This window comes from Solanum lycopersicum, chromosome 7 (assembly GCF_036512215.1).
Source record: "Solanum lycopersicum chromosome 7, SLM_r2.1".
Classification (NCBI taxonomy): Eukaryota; Viridiplantae; Streptophyta; class Magnoliopsida; order Solanales; family Solanaceae; genus Solanum; species Solanum lycopersicum.
Genome location: NC_090806.1, coordinates 5,799,450 through 5,826,394, shown reverse-complemented (window position 1 = coordinate 5,826,394; position 26,945 = coordinate 5,799,450). Strand labels below are relative to the sequence as shown.

General features: G+C 33.7%; 1 protein-coding gene across 2 annotated transcripts; it reads left to right on the top strand.

Annotated features, from left to right (window-relative positions):
• Positions 1-19,499: 19,499 nt before the first annotated feature.
• On the top strand, positions 19,500-26,105 carry LOC101263427 (glycosyltransferase BC10). 2 transcript variants are annotated; one of them, XM_004242782.5, is made up of 11 exons: positions 19,500-19,858; positions 20,697-21,211; positions 21,725-21,823; positions 22,870-22,970; positions 23,056-23,127; positions 23,410-23,500; positions 23,839-23,919; positions 24,650-24,712; positions 24,794-24,916; positions 25,348-25,386; positions 25,482-26,105. In XM_004242782.5, exons 2-11 carry the CDS (start codon positions 20,828-20,830, stop codon positions 25,608-25,610), a joined length of 1,182 nt encoding a protein of 393 aa, XP_004242830.2. In that variant the 5' UTR covers positions 19,500-19,858; positions 20,697-20,827; the 3' UTR covers positions 25,611-26,105. The 2 variants fall into 2 exon arrangements, with proteins under 2 accessions (XP_004242830.2, XP_019070471.2); XM_019214926.3 differs by lacking the exon at positions 23,839-23,919 and having other exon boundaries at positions 19,597-19,858.
• Positions 26,106-26,945: the final 840 nt, after the last annotated feature.

Sequence of the window (26,945 nt, the reverse complement as noted above, 5' to 3'; positions counted from 1 at the left end):
AATTAGGGCAACTTTCACATATAGCAAACAAAAAAATCATATTTGTATAATATAGCAAACTTTGCATAATTGCGCTCCATAGCAAACATAAAAACTGTATAATTCGCTATACATATAAAAGTGTATAATTCGCTGGCCTAAATTGTATAATTCGCTGGCCTATTTCGCTGCAATTGTATAATTAGCTTTGCATACAGTTGAATCGAATTAAAATGTATGTATATTGCATAATTATAAGTGTATAGCAAGAAGATATATGTTTTTCTCGCTTTATACAAAAACAGAAACACAATATATACACTTCTGTTGTATAAAGCTAGAAAAAATTGTATTTCACTGCAATTGTATAATTCACAATTGTATAATTCTTTGGCCTTTTTCTCTGCAATATTTGAAGTAAAATGTTTGTAAATTATATAATTAAGTGTATAACACGTAGATATACATTTTTGCATGTGTATATACAATTTTCTCTCGCTTTATACAAAACAGAAACAGAAATTATACACTTCTGTGTATAAAGCGAGAGAGGCGAGAATGGGAGAGTGGCGAGCGAGACTTCTGGGAGAGAGACGCCTGGCAAATTTTTGTCAATGTTTGCTATGGAGCACAATTAAATCAAACCCTAGCTATTCAATTTAATTTAGGTTATTAGTTTGCTATTTTATACAATTTTCCCTTATAATTATGCAATATTTTTATGTCCACGTGAGCACATATATATCTTTAGAACACACTATAAAATAGTGCATGGCTAAAAAGTCATATTCAAAGTTAGGTATTGTTACAACAATTTCGATCAAAGTTCAAATATATTTCAAATATTTTACCCTTTATATTTTATATGATAAATTTTATAATTTAGTTTACGTATATTATTTTGTAGAACTAGAGAAAAAGACAATAACGATATTTTTACAAGATTAAAAAAAAGATAAAGAATAACAATTCTAAGATTTCAGCATCCAAAAAAAGTATAATATTTATTGAAAAAATTAAACATTTACATTTTGATTTAACAAAAATAAAAATTTAATTAATTTTTTGATAGATATTTAAAATTGTCTTTCTCTATAAAAATAATTTTAATATTAGAAATACATTAATAGTTGTCCGTCTTGGTAATTTGACTCTCACAAGCAATTTATCAAATACAATTTGCTTATAAAAATAATGTTTCAAATAAATTAACTAAACACAAATTATTTTATTCTTTTTCAAAAGCACTATTCTAAATTGTTATACTTAAAAATATACTCCTAAAAAAAGTTGTTTTAACGACAAGTCAAACATATTCTAATTTATGAATTTTGACTTATAACTCATTCAAACACGTTCTAAAAAGTAAGAGTTAATTTTATTAGATTACTCTTAATCTCTAAACGGAAATAACATTTCTACCCTCTAAAAATAAGGATAAGGTCTCAAACAATGGTAGAGACAAATATTTTAATGAAGAATATCAAAATATAAAAAGCAAATTCACAAAAGAATCCGACGTGTCAATATATATGTATATAATTATCTAGCTACATAATATAATTTTTTTAAAAAAATATCAATCATTCCATTATATATATATAATTTTTCTCATGATTTTAAATTATATTTATGAAATTACATTAAATATTTTTTCGAAAATAAAATTGGGACCAGGTGAGCACTACTTTACGATTTTTACAGAGCATGCGCAAAGGTCGTTTTCTCAAATTCCAAGGCATAATTAACTAATATTTCCACTTTAAAGAATTATTAATATAATATTATATATCCTTCACCTTTTGCCTTTTTTTTATAAGCTTTTGGGCACCTCCTTTTATCTTCACTTTTTTATTTTGATGTTTATTTTTTTAATTTATTTTTTATTTTGTCAAATATTTTTTAAAAAATGATCATTTCTCAAAATTAATGGGAGAATTCTATTTTCAAACAAAAGTAAATGTGAATAATATTCACCCCTTTCTTAATGTGGTGTTTTATTTCCCAAAATGAATCAATGGTAATTTTCCAATTAAATCTTAACATGACTCAAAAACTTCAATTCATAAAATCGAGGATATATACTATTTTCTTTTTTTATTTTTAATCGTCACTTATTTTAAAATATATTTTTATTATTATTTATTATTCTTGACATATTAAGAAAGGACATTAACTTTTTCTATGTTTTACCCTCTAGATTAGATATTTATTCGTCCAACAGTAGTTGTCCACTAAACTGAAATACTTGTCCAACTATATTTGTCTAGTTTAAAAAAAAAAACATTTGTGCATATTTCACCCTTTCTATACTCATTTATCCCCTCTCGCAAACAACAGTTGTTCATTATTGATATGATACATCCTTAAAAAATAATGAATAATAAGAGTGATATTACTATAAAAAACTTTTGACTTTATTAAATTTAATACTTTTAAAAATATATTAGATTACATTAATTCGATATTTTAAACAAAAAATTAGATATTCTAAAACTATATGAAAAGTACTATAAATTGCAATTTTTTGCATACTAATATGATGAAAAAATACTTCTTAAATGTTAGTCAAATTCTTTATAGTTTGACTCTAAAAATAGAAACCATGACAAACAATATCGGACGAAGAGAATAATAAATAAGTATTTTAATAGCAGAAGTAAAATACATACAAGAGGTAAATTATCTATCTCTTGATTTTCTAAAATTGACAAGTATTGTTGGACAATTATTGTTAGTATAGTGGACAACTAGGAAGGAGGGAGTAACACATTTTTTAAAGCATTAAGTTTAGTAAAATCAAAAGATAAAATAGTAATGTTATTCCTATTATTTATTGTTTTTTCGAGGGTGTGTCTAGTCCATAGTGAATAATTACTATTGGATAGATATAATATTTTCCATATACTCTCTCTATTCACTTTTGCTTGTCACTTTTCTGGAATAGATGTTCATTTTTAGTTGTCACTTTTGACGTAAGTATATTTTTTCATGTTTATCCTTGGTATTAAATACTCTTTCTTCAAATCATTTTTCAAGACTTAAGATTAGGCATCATTTAATAGGGATAGTTTGGTAAAATATCTATATCAATAACTATTTTGTTTATGGATGTGTCAAGTCAAAGTGTGACAAATAAAAGTGAACGGAGGGAGTAATTTTCTAAGATATCATTTAACTGAGGATAATTTGATAAAATACCTATATCATTACTTATTTTTTAATGAATATGTCAAGTCAGAATATAACAAGTATAAGTGAATGGAGAGAGTATATTAAAAATGATTTTTAGTGCCAATTAATTAATGACTTTAACTTAATAATCCCTAAAAACATATTTTTAGTTGCATCCTTAGACATCCATCGCAACTAGTGGTTATTTGATTAACTAATCGTCATGATAAAATGAATTAAGATTTTAGCTCTCTATTTAAAGGGAAAAGGGTCTCAAAAATATTTTAAATTTGGCGAAAATTGCTATTATCCTACCAAATTTTATAAAGGACTATTTACCCTTGAACTATGTAATAGTGTAATTTAAAAATATATATGTGCTCAGGTGGATACATTACTACTTATAATGATATAATTTTTATGATGTCCATTTATATATCTTTAAAATACATTATTAAATAGTATAAATGATAAAAAGTCATTTCCAAAATTCGATACTGTTACAACAATTTCGATCAAAATTCAAAAATATTGTAGACATTTTTTTCTTATTTAAATTTTTAAAATTTCAAATCACATGGGAAAGAACCAAGTTTTTTTCTAATATAAATGTGTGTTTTTTTTAAAAAAAAAATAATTTTATGCTACCTGAATTTAAAGTAATTATAATTTTCCATTAGGAAAATTTGTCCAAAATTTCTTGCATGTTCTAGATTTAACTCATTGACTGCTGTATAAGGGTTTTTGGTATTAAATGTTAAGCAAGTAAAGTAGGTTAACTATCATATCATATACAATACACGATCTGAATGATATAAAAGAAGAAATTAAATATGTGACACTTACAAAAACTATATATTTAAGCAAACATATCTATTATCTCTATATATATATACAATTTATTTGTGTGAATTTTTTTCTCCCTCTATGTTTCTTATAGTATATACTATAAGATTCTATTGAAATTTTATCTTAATTATTTTATTTAGGTTTATAAGTTTTAATTTTAGAAAAAATGAACAAGTACCTCCTCAATCTATATCCGAAATTTTAGAGACACGCTTATATTATTCTAAAGTCATATTACCTCCCTGAACTTATTTTAAAGTATTTTCTAGTCCTTTGCGGCCTACGTGACACTAGTTTGAAAAAAAAAGTTAACCAGCATTGAGCCCACAAGATAGTGCCACGTAGGCCGAAAAGGAGTAGAAAATTACTAATAAAATAAGTTCAGGAGGGTAATAGGACCTTAGTATAGTATAAATATGTCTCTAAAATTTCGAACATAAGTTGAGGGGATACTTGTGCAATATCCCTTTAATTTTTGATATTTTTTGGATGATCGTTGGTTGTTGAGTCATTTTCTTTTTGGATTGACACTAACATACCAATTTTTTTCATTTCATGGTTCTTGGCTTGCTGTTTAATGTTTGAATTTTCTCTTTTTCTTAGATTTATACAACCAATTGTATTATATATCAGAAAATAAAAATTATATATGTGGATTAGAAAAATTGATGTGCGTATTTATTTTAGAGGTGATTCAATATGTATCTATGTTTCAGCTTCAAAGCAAATATTTCTCTATATATATATATGTGTGTGAGAGAGAAAGAGTATATGTATATTTGTGATCGTAGTTGCAAATCGAGATACAACCTACCTCTCGCTCTCGTGTGTCTCTCTCCTCTATATTTGGGAGAGAAGGAGAGAGACAAGTGAAATTCAGATGAAAGAGGAGATTGTGTGTTTTTGTATAGGTCCATCTTAACTTCAATTGAGATCGATACATATCGTATAAAAAGATACAACCTATTTTACTCTATCTCTCAATCTCGTTCGTTTCTCTCTTCTATCCCTCTTGATTTCGCTTGTCTCTTTTCTCTCTCTCATAACCTCACACACAAATAGAGGTGTGCATTCGATTTTTCGGTTCGGTTTTATACTATTGTCACGATCCAAAACCGGGCCGCGACTGGCACCCACACTTACCCTCCTATGTGAGCGAACCAACCCATCTAAACCTTAACATTTCAATATAATATCAACAGAAAGTAATGCGGAAGACTTAACTCATTAATAAAAACCAATTCAATAACTTCTAAAATCCAACATCTATTATTCCCCAAAATCTGGAAGTCATCACCACAAGAACATCTAAAATCAAATGACTAAACTAAGAGTATTCTAAGAAGCTAAAACAAATAAAAGCTAGTCCATGCCGGAACTTCAAGGCATCAAGACATGAGGAAGAAGATCCAGTCCAAGCTAGAAACATTAGCTCACCCTGAAGATCCGATGTGACGAAGACTGGCTAGAATTGCGGTTGAGTTGAAGATGACGGTACGTTTGCTGCACTCCACAAATAAACAAGAAGAAAACATAAAAGTAGGGGTCAGTACAAAACACGGGTAACTGAGTAGATATCATCGGCCAACTCAAAATAGAAAACAGTATATATTAAGCAATATCATAAAATCAACTAATATCCTTAGCATGCAGCATTTACAGTTACCATAACCCTTGGTTACAACACCAAGCACATCAATGAGGACTCACGCCTCCTCATCATACTCATTTGAGAATTAGGTTCGTTAGATTTGAATATATTATCATCTTTCAAGATTCATTATCTTTATTCCCCTCGTGTCGGTACGTGACCCTCCGCTCCTCATATACTATCCTGGTGTCGGAACGTGACACTCCGATCCTCATTCTATCCTGGTGTCGGAACGTGACACCCGATCCATATTCTATCCTGGTACCGGAACGTGGCACCCGATCCATATACTATCCTGGTGTCGGAACGTGACACTCCGATCCTCATATTCTATCCTGGTACCGGAACGTGGCACCCGATCCATATACTATCCTGGTGTCGGAACGTGACACTCCGATCCTCATATACTATCCTGGTACCGGAACGTGGCACCCGATCCATATACTATCCTGGTGTCGGAACGTGACACTCCGATCCTCACATACTATCCTGATACCGGAACGTGGCACCCGATCCCCTAATCTCACTACTTTCGTTCATCAAGCCTTCTTTTATACCAAGGCATCATCATTAACAAAGTAGATTAGGGTTTCTTTTCAAGATTCAGGATTCAATAGCTTCATCATGCTTATTATATCACAATTACATAATCACATTCATGCAAGCATACAATTAAGCATATAGAAGGATTTACAATACTACCAATACATATCATTCGCTATTAAGAGTTTACTACGAATAGCATAAAAATAACCATAACCTACCTCCACCGAAGATTAGTGATCAAGCAAGCAATTTCCCAAGCTTTGTTTCTCTTCGTTTCTCCTCTTTCTCGTTCGACTTTCTCTCTCTTTCTCTTGTTCTTTCTATTTTCTTTATTCAAACCCTCTTTCTTTTACCCTAATTAGTATATAATTAAGAATAAAAGATGACAAATAATAACCCACTAATTAACTTAAGGTTACCTCTTTTAACCCCCAAGTAATTAGACTTATTAACATTAACCCTCTAACTTTATAATTAAAGCAGGAATAGTCAAAAACGTCCCTTAAAACGTATAAAGAAATCCGACCCGGACTGGGATTGCGCAGCCTGCGACGACCCGTCGCGCCTGCGACGGTCCGTCCTGCTGCTCCGTCACAGACTTCAGAGACTCAATTTCTCTGAAGAGTCTGTGACGGTCCGTCCTGCCATTCCGTTACGAAGTTCAGAGAGTCGATTTCAGTACCAAATTCTCAGATTTTCTAAGTGTTTTGAAACGAGACCCTGCGACGGTCCGTCGTGCCTACGACGGTCCGTCGTGGGGCCCGTTGTCTTTGCCAGTTTTTCCAGAATCGAAGTCTGCTGCTCAAAACGACTAAACAGGTCGTTACAATAGATACCAATTTACCCATCGTTTGTCCCCGAACGATCACAAGAAGGAAAACAAGGGCGAAAAGGAGTACCTGAATCTGTAAACAGATGTGGGTATCTTTCTCGCATATCTGCCTCCTTCTCCCAAGTGGCTTCTTCAACGGGTCGATTCTTCCATTGAACTTTGATGGATGCAATCTCCCTTGATCTCAACTTGCGAATTTCTTTATCTAGAATGGCAACGGGTTCCTCCTCATAAGACAAATTCTCATCAAGCAAAACTGAATCCCAACGGATAATGTAGTTTCCATCCCCATGGTATCTTTTCAACATCGACACATGGAATACCGGATGCACTCCGAACAGCCCTGGAGGCAAGGCTAACTCATAAGCAACCTCCCCTACTCGCTTAAGTACTTCAAATGGACCAATATACCTTGGGCTAAGTTTACCTCGCTTACCAAACCGCATCACCCCTTTCATTGGCGAAACCTTCAACAAGACTTGTTCACCCTCCATGAACTCCAAGTCTCTAACCTTTCGATCTGCATATTCCTTTTGCCTACTTTGCGCCGCTAACAACTTTTCTTGAATAGATTTCACTTTCTCTAATGAATCCCTCAAAAGGTCAGTACCCCAAGGTCTAACCTCAAATGCATCAAACCACCCAATGGGAGACCTACATCTTCTCCCATATAGTGCCTCAAATGGGGCCATATCAATGCTTGAGTGATAGCTATTGTTGTAGGAGAACTCCGCTAAGGGTAAGAAGCTATCCCAATGACCACCAAATTCTATCACACATGCACGAAGCATATCCTCCAACACTTGAATCGTTCGCTCAGACTGACCATCGGTCTGAGGATGGAACGCAGTACTAAGGTCCAACCTAGTACCCAATTCCGCATGCAATATTTTCCAAAACTTAAGAGTAAACTGCGTACCTCTATCTGATATAATGGAGAGTGGAACCCCATGCAATCGCACCACTTCCGAGATGTAAAGTTTGGCTAACTTCTCTGCATTGTAAGTCACCTTGACCGGAATGAAGTGAGCAGACTTTGTTAACCTATCAACAATTACCCAAATAGAATCAAACTTTCCCAATGTCTTTGGAAGACCAACCACGAAATCCATTGCAATCCTTTCCCACTTCCATTCAGGAATGGGCATTCTCTGAAGTGTTCCTCCGGGCCTCTGGTGTTCATACTTTACTTGCTGACAGTTTGGACATTTGGCAATAAACTCAACAATATCACGTTTCATTCTACTCCACCAAAAGTGTTGCTTTAGGTCACGATACATCTTGGTTGCACCCGGATGTATCGAATACCTTGAACTATGAGCCTCTGTCAGAATAGTGTTGATCAAATCATCGACGCGGGGTAAACATACCCTTCCCTTAATCCTCAAAACACCTTCCTCATCGATTGTCGCTTCTTTAGCCTCTCCTTGCAACACTTTATCTCGGATCCGGATCAATTTTTCATCATTAAACTGCTTTCCCTTAATCTTGTCAAGGAAGGAAGATCATGCCTCCACACAAGCTAAAAATCCTCCCTTCTCATTTACTTATAATCTCATAAGGTCGTTAGCCAGAATCTGAACTTCTCTAGCCAATGGGCGTCTAGAAGCTTGCAAGTGAGCTAGACTTCCCATGCTTCCCGCCTTTCTACATAAAGCATCCGCTACAACATTCGCCTTCCCCGGATGATACAAAATAGTGATGTCGTAGTCCTTCAGTAGTTCCATCCATCTCCTCGTCTCAAGTTCAAATCTTTCTGAGTAAAGACATACTGTAGGCTACGATGATCCGTATAGACCTCACACTTAACCCCATATAAATAGTGTCTCCATTGCTTTAATGCAAACACTACTGCGGCCAATTCCAAATCATGAGTTGGATAGTTACGTTCATGCACTTTTAATTGTCTTGAAGCATAAGCAATCACATTCTTCTCTTGCATTAGCACCGCACCCAAACCCGAATAGGATGCATCACAATAGACAATGAAGTTCTTACCCTCCACTGGCAAGGTAAGGATGGGTGCAGTAGTCAACAAAGTCTTGAGCTTCTGAAAGCTTTCTTCACACTCGTCCGACCATACAAATGGAACATTCTGCTTAGTCAAGTTCGTCAATTGGGAAGCAATGGAAGAGAATCCCTTGACAAATCGGCGGTAGTAGCTAGCTAACCCAACAAAGCTCCTTATTTCTGACACATTAGTAGGTCTTACCCAATTCTTCACTGTCTCAATCTTAGAAGGATCCACCATCACTCCATCCTTAGAAACCACGTGCCCCAAGAAGGACACTGCATCTAGCCAAAACTCACACTTAGAGAACTTGGCATAAAGCTTTTTCTCCCTCAATATTTCCAATACCATTCTCAAATGCTCCTCATGTTCCTTCTTACTTTTAGAGTATATCAGTATATCATCAATAAATACGATCATGAAGAGGTCCAAGTATGGCTTAAAAATCCCGTTCATCAAGCTCATGAACGCAGCAGGGGCATTCGTAAGACCAAAAGACATCACTACAAATTCGTAATGCCCATACCTCGTTCGAAAAGCAGTCTTTGGCACATCCGTTGCCCGTATTTTCAATTGATGATAACCGGATCTCAAGTCAATCTTAGAGAAGACACAAGCACCTTGTAATTGATCGAACAAATCATCAATGCGAGGAAGAGGATACTTGTTCTTAATAGTTACCTTGTTCAACTGCCGGTAGTCTATGCACATCCGGAAACTCCCATCCTTCTTCTTCACAAACAAAACCGGAGCACCCCAAGGAGATACACTTGGTCTAATGAAGCCTTTGCTCAACAATTCTTGAAGTTGGGCTTTTAACTCTCTTAACTCCGTGGGAGCCATTCTATAAGAAGGTATAGAGATGGGGCGAGTACCCGGTTCAAGATCAATACGTAAGTCAATATCCCTATCTGGTGGCATACCAGGAAGATCTGTAGGGAACACATCCAAAAACTCACGAACCACCGAAACCGACTCAATCGAAGGTACTTGGGTAGTGTCATCCTTGAGATGTGCCAAGAAAGCTAAACACCCTTTACTAACCATTTTCTTAGCACGAAGAAAGGAGATGATACGCACCGGATTGGAAGTGTAGTCACCCTCCCACACTAACGGATCTGTCCCAGGCTTGGCTAACGTCACCGTTTTAGCATTACAATCCAAGATCGCAAATTGCGGAGAATGCCAAGTCATACCCAGAATTACATCAAAATCAACCATTTCTAAGATAACCAAATCTACATAAGTGTTGCTCCCCACAAAGTTCACCAAACAAGACCTATATACCTTTTCAACTACCACAGACTCACCCACCGGAGTAGAAACACGAATAGGCTTGTCAAGTAATTCACAATGTAAATTTAGACCATTAGCAAATGAGGAAGATACATAAGAAAATGTGGATCCAGGATCAAACAATACAGAAGCCATGCAATCACAAATCAAAAGATTACCTGTGATGACAGCATCTGATGTCTCCGGTTCAGATCTCCCAGGAAAAGCGTAGCAATGGGCCCCATTACTTGTGTGTCCGTTGCCACTACCATGTTGTGATGTAGTGACTCCAGTTTGCCCATCACCCCGGCCGTTTTGGTGACCACCATTACCTCGACCCCCGCGTCCTCCAGAATGACGGCCTCTTCCATAACCGCCTCTACCTCTAGCTATTGGGGGTCGGTAACTCTGTTTTGGACAATATCTCTTAATATGTCCAATCTCCCCACATCCATAGCACTCTCTGGGTTCATGCATAGGTCTCTCAGGGAAGTGTTGACCGGTCTGAGGTGGACCCCCAACTACAGTCTGTAGTGAAGACTGAATCGGTCGGACTGAGTAACCTCCGGAACCCTGTCCTCTAGGGTAAGAACCATTAAACTCACCTCCCTTTCGAAACCTTTTTGATGTCGATGTCGAGGTGAAGTCATCGGGCTTCACTCCTTCCACCTCTATCACGAAGTCTACCACTTCTTGGAAGGATTTTGCCGTAGCCGCTACCTGTAAGGCCGAAATCCGCAACTCTGACCTCAACCCCTTCACAAAACGACGAATCCGCTCTTGTGGACTGAAACAAAGTTGGGTGGCATATATGGATAGTGCACGAAACTTAGCCTCATATGCATTGACCGACATCCTACCTTGCTCTAGGCTTAAGAACTCATCCCTTTTCCTATCCCTCAAAGTCCGGGGGATATACTTCTCCATAAACAAGCTAGAGAATGAGGCCCAAGTCATAGCTGGTGTCTCCGTTGGTTGACACTCAACATGTGACCGCCACCACATTTTGACGTTCCCTTGAAACTGATAACTCACGAACTCAACACCAAACCGTTCTACTATACCCATCTTGTGTAGTAGCACATGACAGTCAACCAGAAAATCGTAAGCATCCTCAGATTCAGCACCCTTGAAGACTGGAGGTTTCAATTTCAAGAACTTACTGAAAAGTTCGTGCTGATCATTTGTCATTATAGGCCCGGTAGTCAGACGTGGAAACGTGCCTATGTCCAATGAGGCATCCATAAGAGGAGCCATAGTGGCTGCATGTTGTACCTCCGGACCCTGAGGTGCTAGTGCTGATAACACTGGAGGGGTTTGACCTTGATCAGATAACCCGCTAAGATAAGCAAGAACGTGATTGATCATCTCTGGGGTAGGTTGGGGTGGAAATTCCTCATTTTGCACTTGTTCATTCTCCCCTTCATCACCCTCTCTTACCACTTCCTCAGTCGGTGGAGGAGTCACTGCCCTAGTATCAGATGGGCTAGGTGCTCGTCCTCTTCCTCTAGAGGACGTCCTCCCACGACCTCTACCACGGCCTCTTGCCGCTACTCTTCCTCGAGCTACAGCCCCAGTGGCTGGCTCGGACGCTTCTTGTCTTGCCGGTGTTGGTGTTGGCGCAGTCGTTGCTCTAGTTCTAACCATCTGCGAAATAGAGTGAAGATGGTCAGATACCAATTTGTATCACCTAGATACCAATTGGATCCAAGTAATAGCACGAAGAAAGAATGAAAGAATGGAATTTTCCTAAAGTCTTATAGCCCCTCAAAGAAAAGTAAAGGCGTCCCCCTACCGTTCCTTAAGACTCTACTAGACTCGTTCTTGTGTGATGAGACCAACGAACCTAATGCTTTGATACCAAGTTTGTCACGACCCAAAACCAGGCCGCGACTGGCACCCACACTTACCCTCCTATGTGAGCGAACCAACCCATCTAAACCTTAACATTTCAATATAATATCAACAGAAAGTAATGCGGAAGACTTAACTCATTAATAAAAACCAATTCAATAACTTCTAAAATCCAACATCTATTATTCCCCAAAATCTGGAAGTCATCACCACAAGAACATCTAAAATCAAATGACTAAACTAAGAGTATTCTAAGAAGCTAAAACAAATAAAAGCTAGTCCATGCCGGAACTTCAAGGCATCAAGACATGAGGAAGAAGATCCAGTCCAAGCTAGAAACATTAGCTCACCCTGAAGATCCGATGTGACGAAGACTTGCTAGAATTGCGGTTGAGTTGAAGATGACGGTACGTTTGCTGCACTCCACAAATAAACAAGAAGAAAACATAAAAGTAGGGGTCAGTACAAAACACGGGTACTGAGTAGATATCATCGGCCAACTCAAAATAGAAAACAGTATATATTAAGCAATATCATAAAATCAACTAATATCCTTAGCATGCAGCATTTACAGTTACCATAACCCTTGGTTACAACACCAAGCACATCAATGAGGACTCACGCCTCCTCATCATACTCATTTGGGAATTAGGTTCGTTAGATTTGAATATATTATCATCTTTCAAGATTCATTATCTTTATTCCCCTCGTGTCGGTACGTGACCCTCCGCTCCTCGTATACTATCCTGGTGTCGGAACGTGACACTCCGATCCTCATTTTATCCTGGTGTCGGAACGTGACACCCGATCCATATTCTATCCTGGTACCGGAACGTGGCACCCGATCCATATACTATCCTGGTGTCGGAACGTGACACTCCGATCCTCATATTCTATCCTGGTACCGGAACATGGCACCCGATCCATATACTATCCTGGTGTCGGAACGTGACACTTCGATCCTCATATACTATCCTGGTACCGGAACGTGGCACCCGATCCATATACTATCCTGGTGTCGGAACGTGACACTCCGATCCTCATATACTATCCTGGTACCGGAACGTGGCACCCGATCCCCTAATCTCACTACTTTCGTTCATCAAGCCTTCTTTTATACCAAGGCATCATCATTAACAAAGTAGATTAGGGTTTCTTTTCAAGATTCAGGATTCAATAGCTTCATCATGCTTATTATATCACAATTACATAATCACATTCATGCAAGCATACAATTAAGCATATAGAAGGGTTTACAATACTACCAATACATATCATTCGCTATTAAGAGTTTACTACGAATAGCATAAAAATAACCATAACCTACCTCCACCGAAGATTAGTGATCAAGCAAGCAATTTCCCAAGCTTTGTTTCTCTTCGTTTCTCCTCTTTCTCGTTCGACTTTCTCTCTCTTTCTCTTGTTCTTTCTATTTTCTTTATTCAAACCCTCTTTCTTTTACCCTAATTAGTATATAATTAAGAATAAAAGATGACAAATAATAACCCACTAATTAACTTAAGGTTACCTCTTTTAACCCCCAAGTAATTAGACTTATTAACATTAACCCTCTAACTTTATAATTAAAGCAGGAATAGTCAAAAACGTCCCTTAAAACGTATAAAGAAATCCGACCCGGACTGGGATTGCGCAGCCTGCGACGATCCGTCGCGCCTGCGACGGTCCGTCCTGCTGCTCCGTCACAGACTTCAGAGACTCAATTTCTCTGAAGAGTCTGTGACGGTCCGTCCTGTCATTCCGTTACGAAGTTCAGAGAGTCGATTTCAGTACCAAATTCTCAGATTTTCTAAGTGTTTTGAAACGAGACCCTGCGACGGTCCGTCGTGGGGCCCGTTGTCTTTGCCAATTTTTCCAGAATCGAAGTCTGTTGCTCAAAACGACTAAACAGGTCGTTACAACTATTCGGTTTGGATTTTTGGTTTTTGGTTTTGCAGAAGTGTAACCCAATCTAAACCAAAATAAATTCAGTTTGGTTTGGTTTTTCTTTTTGTTGGTTTGCATTTTTTCGGTTTTGTTAATCGGTTATGTCAATAATTAGAAACATAACAAAAGTATTTGCAATTTAAAAAATATTATATATATATATATATATATATATATATATATATATATTTCAGTTTGTTTTTTTTTCTTTCTAAAATCGAAACCAAATAAAAAAACCAACAAAGTAAATTATAAATCCAAAACCAAACCAAAAATCCAAAAAACCAATCCAAATTAAAATTCAATTTGATTTTTCAGTTTAATCCAAATACTGCACACCTCTACACACAAATACATAGATTCACAAAAAAATTACACCTAAATTAAATATATAGTAATAAAAATTGCACCTTAAAGCTTTCTTTTCATAATTCTTATTAAAAATCCAACAATTAGATTTTGTTAAATAGTTTGCCAAGACAAAAAATCCTAACTTTCATCAAAGAGTAATTTTCTTTTCAGAGTTACCCCATTTTAAATATATATAATAACAGAAATCTCACTACCGTCTTTAGATGATTTTTTTTTAAAAAATGTGTTATGTAAATTAAAGACGATCGAGAATGCACTCTATTTTACTCTTTTTTTTGTTTTCATTTTGTGGTTAGATTTATTTGCCTCAAGATATGAAGCAATAGTGTCTGCCCACCTCTCACTTGTCGGAAATAATTGTGGAAAACGAGATTAGACAAAACAAAATAATTTGAAGACCTCTCTCCAATATTAAGGAAAATAAATGAATTTTTTGCTTCATTTTATGTGATATTATTTAATTTTAATATAATATTTTTAAAACTTTGTGATTTAAAATTATTCTTTAGTATTATTTAATTGCAAATCATTTTATTAAGGGTCATCTTTTTTAAAATTACTTTTTTAAAAAAAATTATAATAAGCTAATTTTTTTTGAGAACAGACCGAAAAAGAATATGTTACATAATATAATTATTGCTATAATATATTATATGATATTAATATAATGTAATATTTATAATCATAATTATGTATAATTGTCTCTAAAAATTTTAGCTTAGCTAACGCTACATATAATAACATTAACTCAATTATTATTGATATTTTTGAGGCAATGATTTATTGCCATTAAATGGATGATTTGCTATAGTATATATTTACATAATCATCTAGTATTTAATATTTATTAATTTAATTAATCTAAATACCATTGAGTGTAAACTATTTACAAGAAAATATTTCATATTGAAAATTTATCTATCATGAAATATTATATAATCGAACATTTATATTAGCTAGTGTCAAGTTTTTTTTTTTTTAATCAATGACTAAAAGTTTAGTCAATAATAAAGTTTTATAAATAGAATGATGTGTATATTTTACTTTTTATTTTGCACCAAAAAAATTAAGATAGATTATTTTTGGCACCTGATTATACAAAATAACTTCAACAGATTTGGCAACATTAATCCCCATCCCCATAAACATTTATGGATTCTCATTTAATGCATATTTGAATTTTATAAATTATTACTATGTAGGGCATGGTAATAATATTAATATAATAATGCTCACCAATGGTATGATATTCTATTTACGTAAGGAAAAATTGATAGTTTTAATGTTGAATTAATATTCAAAAATATTTTTTTTAGAATTGCATTGATTTTTCTTTAAAGGACTATATTTTCATAAAAAATTGATTGTACCTTTTTTAACCTAAAATATGTTTTCTTCAAAGCTAATTATCTTTTTATTTTATGAAAATAAAACATTCGGAGCAATTTACGATTTTCTGAAATTCTTTTTAAGATAATGCTTTAAGACTTGAAATTCACTTTACTCATGAAAATAATGCATAGAATAAGATTTTCAAATAACTCTTAGCTAAAAAGGTTCATGTAATATATTAAACATAGAAAAAATCAAGGATTTTATTTACCAGGTTAAATTATAGTCCGGAGTTGAATTTACGATCTGTAGTTGAATTTGTGAAAATAAAGTCAAAAAATCCATTTTTAATGTTGGTTTTTACGAGTTTCATTTACTATCTGTACAACAATTTATGAGTCCGCAGCCTAAAGGGTGAAAAATGTTAACAAAATTTCCAAAATGGTATATAAAAATATTTTTTTATCAAAACGGTAAAATCGCTGAGAAAGCAGCGATTTTTTCGCTGGAGTTTTGGAAAATCGCCACTATAGCGGCTATTAATACATTTGTATTTTTTTTAAAAAAAAAAATTAACTGCATTTACAGCGATTTACATAATATTTTTTTAAAATTTTCTTTTAAAAAATATACATAATATTTACATAAATCGCCTAATTTTTATTTTTTTATTTTTTTAAGTAAGTGGGGATGAAATAAATAAGATACGGAGTTACTAAAGGAAAAAAGTCATTCTTTGTTCAAATAGATTAAAAAATGAAATAGGTCAAACAAAATTTATACAAAATTATTTTTTTTTCATGCTAGTTTTATATTATTAGAAGAAAAAAAAAGTAGACTTTTATCTAGTTTTGGTGTAAATGTAAGAGACTTTTTAAAAGAGAATTTTCATTGAATTTTTTTTTAGGTAAATCGCTGTTTTTGCAGCAATTTTTTTTAAAATTAAAAAAAAAACTATGTAAATCGCTGTAAGTGCGGCGATTTGTTTTAATTTTATCTAGTTTTGGTGTAAATGTAAGAGACTTTTTAAAAGAGAATTTTCATTGAATTTTTTTTTAGGTAAATCGCTGTTTTTGCAGCAATTTTTTTTAAAATTAAAAAAAAAACTATGTAAATCGCTGTAAGTGCGGCGATTTGTTTTAATTTTTTTTTAAAATGCAAATGTACAAATTGCTACTATCCAAAACTCCGGCTATAAAAATCGCTGCTTCCTCAATGATTTTACTGTTTTGGTAAAAACATATTTTCATATACCGTTTTGTAAATTTTGTTAACATTTTTCATCCTTTAGGCTCTGGACTCAATAATTTATGACCCGTAAATGAGACTTGTAAAATTCAGTAAGGGAAGACTTTGCTGAAAATATCCCTTATAAAACTATTATAACATTTTACTTTGAACTCGGATTGATGTAAACTTTGTGGCATTGAAAAGAAGACACATAGACCTTCATTTTGATAGGTAACAAAACACTTAATTCTTTACATGCAGAAAAATATAGTTGTTTAAAGTTGTCCCTTTCATAAAATAATGTGAAAAAAACTTAGTAGGTAGGAAGGCTTGAACTCGAGTTAGTGCTAGAGGTCCCTTATGACCTTAAACCACATCTGATACACTTCCTACACTTGAAAATGAATCGTAACACATATGAACAAGTAGGACATCACTCGATCCAAATTTATATAGCGTCAAAATATTGAGACATGCTATAAAATATCCTTTTTATTGCCCAATCATATCATCATTTCACATTGAGTATTTTTTTCATACGAGAAGCCTTAAAACCTCACCTTTCACTTTCTTTTAGAATATTATTTACTTGTATAATATTACAATCTTGACATTATAATCAAAGAAAATGAGCTTAATCAATCTTAATCCACTTTTCTTTAATCTTTTTCTACAAATTCAACTATTAAATGAAATAACAATTTTTTTAATTAGTAATCACCGATCGGGATCTCTTGTAATTTGTATTAGAGCTCCATCTAGAATTGAAAATGTAGTTCATAGTTTGATTTTCCAGCTCAACTCTTGTGTTTATGAACAAAATTTGATGATAGATAATTAATAGATAGAAAAATTTAATATCGAAAAAAAAAACCTGATTAAATAATTGTCATTTGTATGATGTAAATAAAGCAACTAAATAATAACAAAGCACTCATGTGTTGAAGCACAATTATTTTGACAAGGATAAAAACATTGAGATAAAAAGGATAAAGCAATCCACTTCACTATAGATGCCATTTGTCCAATGAGTATTAGTTATATATTTTTCACATTGAGTATGCAACTAGTATATAAATTATTTTAATTTTCACTCCTATTTATTCATAGGTTAAAAACAATTTAAATTTAAATTTATACTCATCTCATGCCAAACTCTATTTTTCAAATACTATTTTCAATTTGAAAATAAATATGTTTTTTTTTTACAATTCTTACGTCCACTTATTTTCTCTGTAAAGTATACGAGATAGAGGGGAGAAAAGAGAGGAAAATTGTAAACTAGCGTTAATCATAAATTTTGAGAATATATATTCAAATATTTATTCAATTATAATTTTTGTCAGATTTTGAGTATCTGATATTCAATTCTAAGTAAATTTTTAAATATTTTCAAATATCCAAAAAACGGACTCATGTTTGAATTTTTGAGACTTTTACTCACAATCATCATTCTACAAAATGTGTAAAAAAGCATATTTCTCAATACAATTTTAATTTTTAATAATTACAACTTTAAAAATTTAAAATCAAATAGGAGAAGCTAGGAGAGAGGGATGGTTTGATTTAGTTAAGTCTTTTTTATAGTTTGAAAATTTGCAACTTGTTCTAAAAATAAAATAAAAATTAGCAACATTGTTTGCATGTAAAATATTATTTTTAAAAACAAATCAACATATAAGTCAATCAATCAATTTTATTCAAATAGTTGGGGCTAACTAGACGAATAATCTATATTGATATTTTTATATGGATTAACTTTTTAGATAATTTATCTAATCGAAAGCGATCAAAAATGAATATGAAAATTTATATTAATGCATAATATATATTAAATATATATTTTTAAATCTAGATAATTTATATATTTAATTAACAAGTATAATTATTTTCAACCGCCAGTCAAATATGTGACTTGTCATAAAAAAAATAAAAAAATACGAATTCTTCAATAATTGCCGGCGTGAATAGTTCACGAAAAATAAAAGAAAAAAAGAATTATTCTTAGTATTTTGGACCTTAGAATTAAACTAAACGGTCAAAATCCATACACACAGACTTTTCATTAGTCAATTAATTTTCATTTTTCAATTTAAAAAAATATTTAATCATAAAATTTCAAAATTTAGAATTTTTTAAATTGAAAATAGTACTCCAAATTACTTACAAATGATATTAATGACGAATCATAATTTCAATTACTAAATATCGCTTTTTTCACTTTAAAAATAAAAACTGTTTTTTTTTTAAAAAATTTCATAATGAAATATGAACAAACATGGCAAACCCTTGGCCTCACTTGAAATGATAAGATTAAAAAAATATTTTAATACATTTTTAATTTCAAATTCTCATTAATATTTAAAATTATATTAATTTAATTTTATTAAATTTTGAATCAAATTGACTTCAGATAAAAAAAAAAAATCAGAGTATAAAAAAGTCACCGCCCCACAAGAAAAACAGGGAAAAAACAACACATGATGTTTTCTTTTCTTTTTCTTTCTATAATAAAACATAGTAATTTTGATTTATAATTTTATAATTATACTAATACTAATAATTATTGTATGTATAGAGTAAGCAGCCCCCTCTTCGCTGTTTTTCTGTTTGGTTCCACTTGCTTTGTTGTGCTTGCCCTAGATCTCACAAGCCAAATATATATATATATATATATTTTTTATAATACATGCATAACAAAGAAATACAGATCCTTTTTTGCCATTCAAAGATTTGAAACTTCTTGAACCAATAGATAGCAAGTGAAAAAACAAGAAAAAGAACATATTTTTTTCTTTGTATCATTCAGGTATTAGGTTCTTGATTTTCTTTGATTATGTTATGTGGGGTTGTGTTTTTTTGTAATTCTATCATGTGGGGTTCTTTAAAGTTTGAATTTTGATTGGAAACTTTGGGATTCTTGAAATGATTTCAGAGTAATTTGCTTTGATGGGGTTGTGGGGATTATGCATTTTTTTTGTATGATATGGTGGTGTATGGTGATGGAGATTTGAAGTTGATGAATTGGGGGTGTGGGGGTGTGGAGGGAGTGGGTATAGATTTGAAGGTCAGATATATGGGTTTGACTTGATTTAAGGTTGATTGGGGCAACATGGGGAATCTCTATAATTTGTTATGTTTGTGTATTTAATTAGTTGTTTCTTATGTGATCTCATTAGACAAATTGTTTGTGTATCTAGTTAGTTGATTTTCATGTTTCTGTGGTTTCTCCTCCCTGGAATTCTGTATGGTTGGGATAGTTTTACTGTAATTCTGTTGATGTGGATCTTGAGTTAAAGAAATGCTTAATTAAGTTGAATGGAATTCTTATTGCTGCTGTGTTTGATGTGAAAGGTTGATTTTCTAAATTTTGTGCAACTTATGTATATGTGATTCGCATTGGATAAAAGTTGTATGTGCATTATTCGCTCTTTGGTAGTTTTAACTGGACCTGAATCTAGTATGGGAAGTGTGAGTAAATCCTTAGTTTTCTTTAGATACAGAAGCATTGTACTGCATCCACATGATATATTTGGAGTTAAATTTCCGTTAAAAGGATTAAGGATTGTTCTTTACGAGAACATCTGAAGCTAGATATTGATTCAATGCTAACTACTCCTTATTGTTGAATTTTCATCCTCTTACAGCTTTGTGTTTGTGCTCATTGATTCCCAAATATTGCTCAAAGAAAAGGCAGTGCACTGGGTTATTGTTCTTAGAGATTTGGTCAAGGGGTCTAGTTTTTGATGTTCTTCGGTTGCTGATGTGTATATTCTAGATGAAGACATCTCAGGGGTGGCGTTTAGGCATGAAGGAGATGCAAATATTGTCTGCACCTCGCCAGCGTGCTCAGTTAAAGAAACCTACATGGATAATCGTGTTGGTTTCTTTAGTTAGCTTGTTCCTAATTTGTGCTTACGTTTACCCCCCTCAAGGTTCTGGTGCTTGTTATGTATTCTCATTGAATGGCTGCAAGGGGCTTTCTGATTGGCTTCCACCGGCTCCTGCCAGAGAATTGACAGATGAAGAGCTTGCCTCCCATGTTGTAACTAATGAAATTCTGAACACACCCCCAGTCGTACCAGAGAACCCCAAAATAGCATTTATGTTCTTGATACCTGGTGCATTGCCATTCGAAAAACTCTGGGACAGATTTTTTCAGGTTTGTTTTTCTTATTATTGCGGAAGTTCCAGTCTGTTCCTTTTAATGTTGGTTTGCTGCAATAATTTGATTCATTAACTCCTGCTGCCCCTATTATAGATGCAAGTAAATTATTCTTGTTATTGTCTCTCTACAGATTATGTAAGGGATTCCTCAATGAAATACGGATACATGATCCGGGTGCTAAATTGTATAGGTTAATGTTTAGCGATCTCAATTTAAGGTTTTGTCTTCTGACTTGCGTATCAAAAGAAAAAGGTTCTGTCTTCCTATGTAGTTGAACTGATGATTATCAGGTTAACTCAGTGGCTACTAGTTTGTGTAAATCTAATGCTTTCTGGGTATTCAATAGATCCTTAACTAGCATGATTTGTGAAGGGTGACTTCCTATTTTGTAAAGTGCTTGCCTCCTTTTTGTTAATAAATTGAACTTACTGATAAAAGAACTAGCTGGAACTGTCTAGCATTTCTGCTTTCTCTATTGCTGGTTTAATTAAACTATTATGTTTTCAGGGACATGAAGGAAAATTTTCTGTCTATGTACATGCTTCTAAGGACAAACCTGTACATTTTAGCCGTTATTTCGTCAATCGGGAAATCCGTAGTGACAAGGTTTGTGATACTGCTTCTTATTTTTTCCATTTCTTCTACTGGGGTGCTGTATTTCAGATTTATTGCTTGAAGTTGGTCCATGTATTGTTTCTGATACACAAATTGTTACCACCAATGTGATACTGTTTCTCAAATTTTTCGCTTGAATTTTTCCATGTATTGTTTCTGAATAAATAGAGTTTGTTCTCCTGAAGCAATTGAACTGATTTTTTTGGCCTTGTTATATTTGACCTTGACATCGTCGATGATTCTATCTGTGGCTATTTGTTTGGGATGACACCTGCACTGAAATCCCAAGTAACTGAAAGAAAAAACTGAACGATAAAAAAGTTCCTAAGGTTATGCTGTTTGCTATTTGTGGTGTAATCAGGCTGTTATTTGTGGGATCAAATGATTAACTGTTTAACACAGTCTGAGAAGAATGATTGAGAATTGACATTATTACTCATCACCTTCATCATACTATGTTTGCTTTATTTAATTGCTTGCAATGGATTACACATCTATCCTTTATGGATTTAAATGGGTCTAGAACTTTTGTAGCCTAAGTTGTCCACTTCCTCCTTTCTTTGCATGTGGCGAATTAGTAAATATGACTCTGACTACTGCCTTTATTAGGGGCATGTGTTTGGGTTGTGTGAATTGACCTTGATGATTAAGTTTTGATTAGCTCAAATCAGCAATGTTTGTTGGTAATGCTAATTATTGTTGCTTATAGTTACTGTATTTTCTTCTAGTATTTTCTTTTTTAAAATTTAAACCATCATTTTGTGTTGCATGGATTTCAATGGGTACGTATCAAGTACGGCTGTGTGTATGTATTCAGCACGGGTATACTAAGTTTTTGCTAAAGTGAAGAACCGTTATGAAGTACTGCACCCTTGTCATACCTATTTGACCAGCTATGTCGAGGCAAATGAAGAGCATATTAACATATCTTTTGGAAATAAGAACATATTTATTGCTATTTAGTCATTTAAAGTCGGAGATTTATATCATTTTCATCTGTATGGCTGAGTTTTGGTGTATGCCGTTCTGCACTGCAGGTAGTGTGGGGAAAGATTTCTATGGTTGATGCAGAGAGACGTCTTTTAGCATATGCGCTGAAAGAGACTGACAATCAGCATTTTGTATTACTTTCTGACAGGTTGACATTTGACGATCTGTCTTGCCTTTTGCTTTGCATTTATGCCACTACGTCATTTTTGACCATTTTGCTTATCAACTTGCAGTTGTATACCCCTGCGTGATTTTGACTACGTCTACAACTACCTGATGTATACAAATATCAGTTTTGTAGACTGGTAAGACAATTCTGCTGATGCTTGTGTCGTGAAATAGTCGTCATACTTTATGGTTCTCCATGATATTTTAATATCAATGTCAAATCATCTTTAGAATATTATTGTACTTGGGCTTTCCATCACCATAAAGTAAATTTGAACTTTCTTGTAATTGTAGTTGTTATTACTCATTTCTTTTTATTCATTGTCCCATTTGAACAGTATGATTCCTTCTGTTATAAAAGTGAAAAATGCTCTTTCTTCGTCAATAAATAAGAAGTGCTCTTTTCTTTCTTCTCTCAGCTTTGAGGATCCTGGTCCTCATGGAAGTGGAAGGTATTCTGAACATATGTTACCTGAAGTTGAAAAGAAGTATTTTCGAAAGGGTGCACAGGTACCTTTTACACAACTTTTGCTGTTAGCTCTTATTTGTCTATGTAATACAGAGGTTGCACTTTTTCATGAAGGATAAAACTTTGAGATCCAATAATAATTTGTTAAAAAAATGCTGAATAGTTTGCTTTGGTAATCCGCAAGTGTTCAGTGAGGTCATTTCTAAAAAAATTGTTCAATGAGTTGGTTAGTATTCTATAGGTAGAATTCCTTTTTGCCTCTTAGAATGGCCAAATATTTGGGATAGCTGTATGGCACTTCTTATATAACAGCCTGATATGCCATTTTGCACCTCTACAGTCTTCTTGTTCTGATAGGTTAAATTCTGATTTTCTACAGTGGTTCACAATGAAACGACAGCATGCCCTTGCAGTTATGGCTGATAGTCTCTACTACAGAAAATTCAGGGACTACTGCAGGGTTGGTTTTACTTGATCATTCTTTGGCTGATTATGATGTGATTATGCTATTAGCTTTCTTTTGACGGTTATTTATTTCATTTATCGATGTATATGATGTGTTTCTCTATGCGCTGACGTTTTAACTATATTATCAAGCTGTGTCTTCCCACACTGTTCATTGTTTGGAAGAAGTAAATTTGCATTAAAATTACTGTAATTATTGAATGTGAGACTTGACCTGAATAGATGCAAGTGGTACTGAAGCATGCCTGTATTTGAAACCTATCCTAGGAAAATGTGCCCGAGTTTATGGGAGCTTTAAGCACAAAAACCCATGAATTGTCAGGGTTGCCCCTTTTAATATTAGAACATTAAGATGCTCATACCTAGGTCGCTTATCAGATCTAAAGCATCTGCCTATAGCGTTTGATTTGAAGCAAAAAACTTTTGTTCTCTAGCATTATTCCTGTGTTAAGGTGTTCTTAAAGCTACTTTGCTTTTTCAAATAATATTCATATGTTATTTCCTCTAAACTAGTTTCTTTTTGTTTCTCTCTAACTCTATTTATATCACTATTTGGAAACTACAATAATGTTGATCGCATGGGATCGCTATAGATAGGCACAACAAAACATGCTTATATTCCATTTCCCGCTCTCTTTTCTTCTTGCTCCTTTTATTTGTTTTGTCTAGCTGGTGAATTTAAATTGATTTCATTAATCACGGCGCATCTGTTTCTAATGCGACAGCCAAACATGGAGGGTAATCGGAACTGCTATTCTGATGAGCACTATCTACCAACCTTTTTCCATGTGAGTAGTTTTCTTCACCAGCTTGTTTTCAAGTTTTAACATTTTCAAACTAACTGTTTTCTTGTGTTTTCTAAATTTCAGATGTTTGATCCAACTGGAATTTCGAATTGGTCAGTAACACATGTTGATTGGTCTGAAGGGAAATGGCACCCAAAATCATACGTGCAAAAAGATATTACATATGAACTTATGAGAAACATAACTGTAAGGCTTACTCCTCTCACTCCTACCCCCAACCCGACCCCCTGGCCACCCTTTTTCTAAAATTCATTTAAGGCTTAGTTCCCTTGACTTCTATACTTTATGCCTCTTTGTTCTCCTCTCTCTTATTGCTTCTCGTCTTCCCTTCTGTTTCTATCGTCAGCGTGATACTAAAGTGGTTTTGTGTTTTTCCTTGTGTTGTTTATATACATCTGTTGCCCCCCTCTTTAAGTTTTACTTGATTTTTCTTTCATCAGTATTACGTATGAGCATTGGTCATTGAGCAGAATCTTGATCACTCTAGAGCTTGCATTAGCTCTGTTATTTGCAGTAGTTACTTCTTTTTCAGAGATAAATAAAGTTTAATCACGATATTCTATATGGCATATCGAAACCATGACATGATTTAATGCTTTATCTCGCTGTTTCTGCAGTCTATTTCAGAGAATGTGCATGTCACAAGCGATGCTAGGGTACGAACAATTACTCATTTTGACAATTTCCTTGCGTTTTCTCACTCGTAAGCCTAATGTTATCTGAAAGCACCGTGTTATTTCCATATTTGCAGAAGGAAGTTCAAATTAATCCTTGTCAATGGAATGGAAATCAACGACCATGTTACTTGTTTGCAAGAAAATTCTTACCTGAAGCTCTAGATAGCTTGTTGCAGCTTTACCCCAATTATACATCGATTTAAGTGGGGGTAGATAACACCCCACACTGATTCTTTGGTCGATTCAATCCGACCCCCCTTCATCCTCATTTCTTGTGTATCTTCCAGTGTTGTAAAAAGCGCCCCCCTCTTTACAGAAGGATCGAGTTTGAGTGCTGCCCCCAAAACCAGGCTTATTTTTTGAGCGCTAGGGCGGGCTACTGGCAAACACAGTTAAGGGCGACTGTATTAAGAGCCGAGGAACATTGAATCAACTGGCCTCGAGTCGTCGTGCTTCCTTTGGGGGTAGGTGATTTTATGTTTAGTTTCCCTCTCTTTTTTTCAGTTTTGGGCTATTTTTGTTATATTTATCTTAGTATTGGGATTAAGAAAATTTTTGGGGACTTATTTAACTGCAGCACTTGTATTGTTGACCTTTGTGTAGAAGTTGCAAATATGGCCCTTTGTTTAAAGAAACTGTCAAATTTTGGTTTTTGGTTAATTTTTTTGAATCAAATAGAAATTTCAGATTCCTATAAAGTTCTTATATACCTATATCATTGTATTTCTTTTCCATATCGTCGATATCCCAAGTCAGTTGGAGTCGGTTATTTTGATAGAAAATCAGGTGATTAGTATGAAATATTCATCAAAATTGATTAATTTCTTTTGGAGCCGACTTTTCAAATTATTTTATATTATGTTTCTTACAAGAATATTGTTATGAATAGGTTAAATTATACAACCATAAGAGAAAACTAAACTTTGAGCTTTGTAGTATTTAAGGGTGTGGTTGAACAATCGATCGAAGTGAAGTTGTGAGAAGATAGTACTCAAATTTGAGCATGTACATAAAAAATGTTAATAGACGAATTCGTTTCATATCAACCTCTTGTTGATCAGAGTTATTCGATATATATGTGTCAAAGGACTTCCTTTCCTTGCCTCGTATATAATCAATGTATAACTTCCTTTCCTTTTTCCTCACTTTATAATCGTGATATTTTCCGGGAGAGATCATTACCTATTATTAAATGGAACACAAAGAATTTATAACATTATATTCGTCGCACAAGCAAAATAATTACTCCCATTTATGTGGATCTGTTCGGATTTCAAAAATTATATGAGTTTTCTTTGATCATGATTTTTTCATGTCTTAAATTTTTGAACTGTTAATTCTTATAACATATAATACTTTTTACGTAGTTTTCAATACTAGATTTCATTTTAGAAACCTTAAAGATTCTATGTTTGAATTTATGGTCAAAACTTCATGATTTGACTCTCGATAATATATAAATTGAAACAAAAAGGAAAATATGACACTGTTATCACGAAGGTGCACAAATTATGGAAAAACTACAAAATATGGCAAAC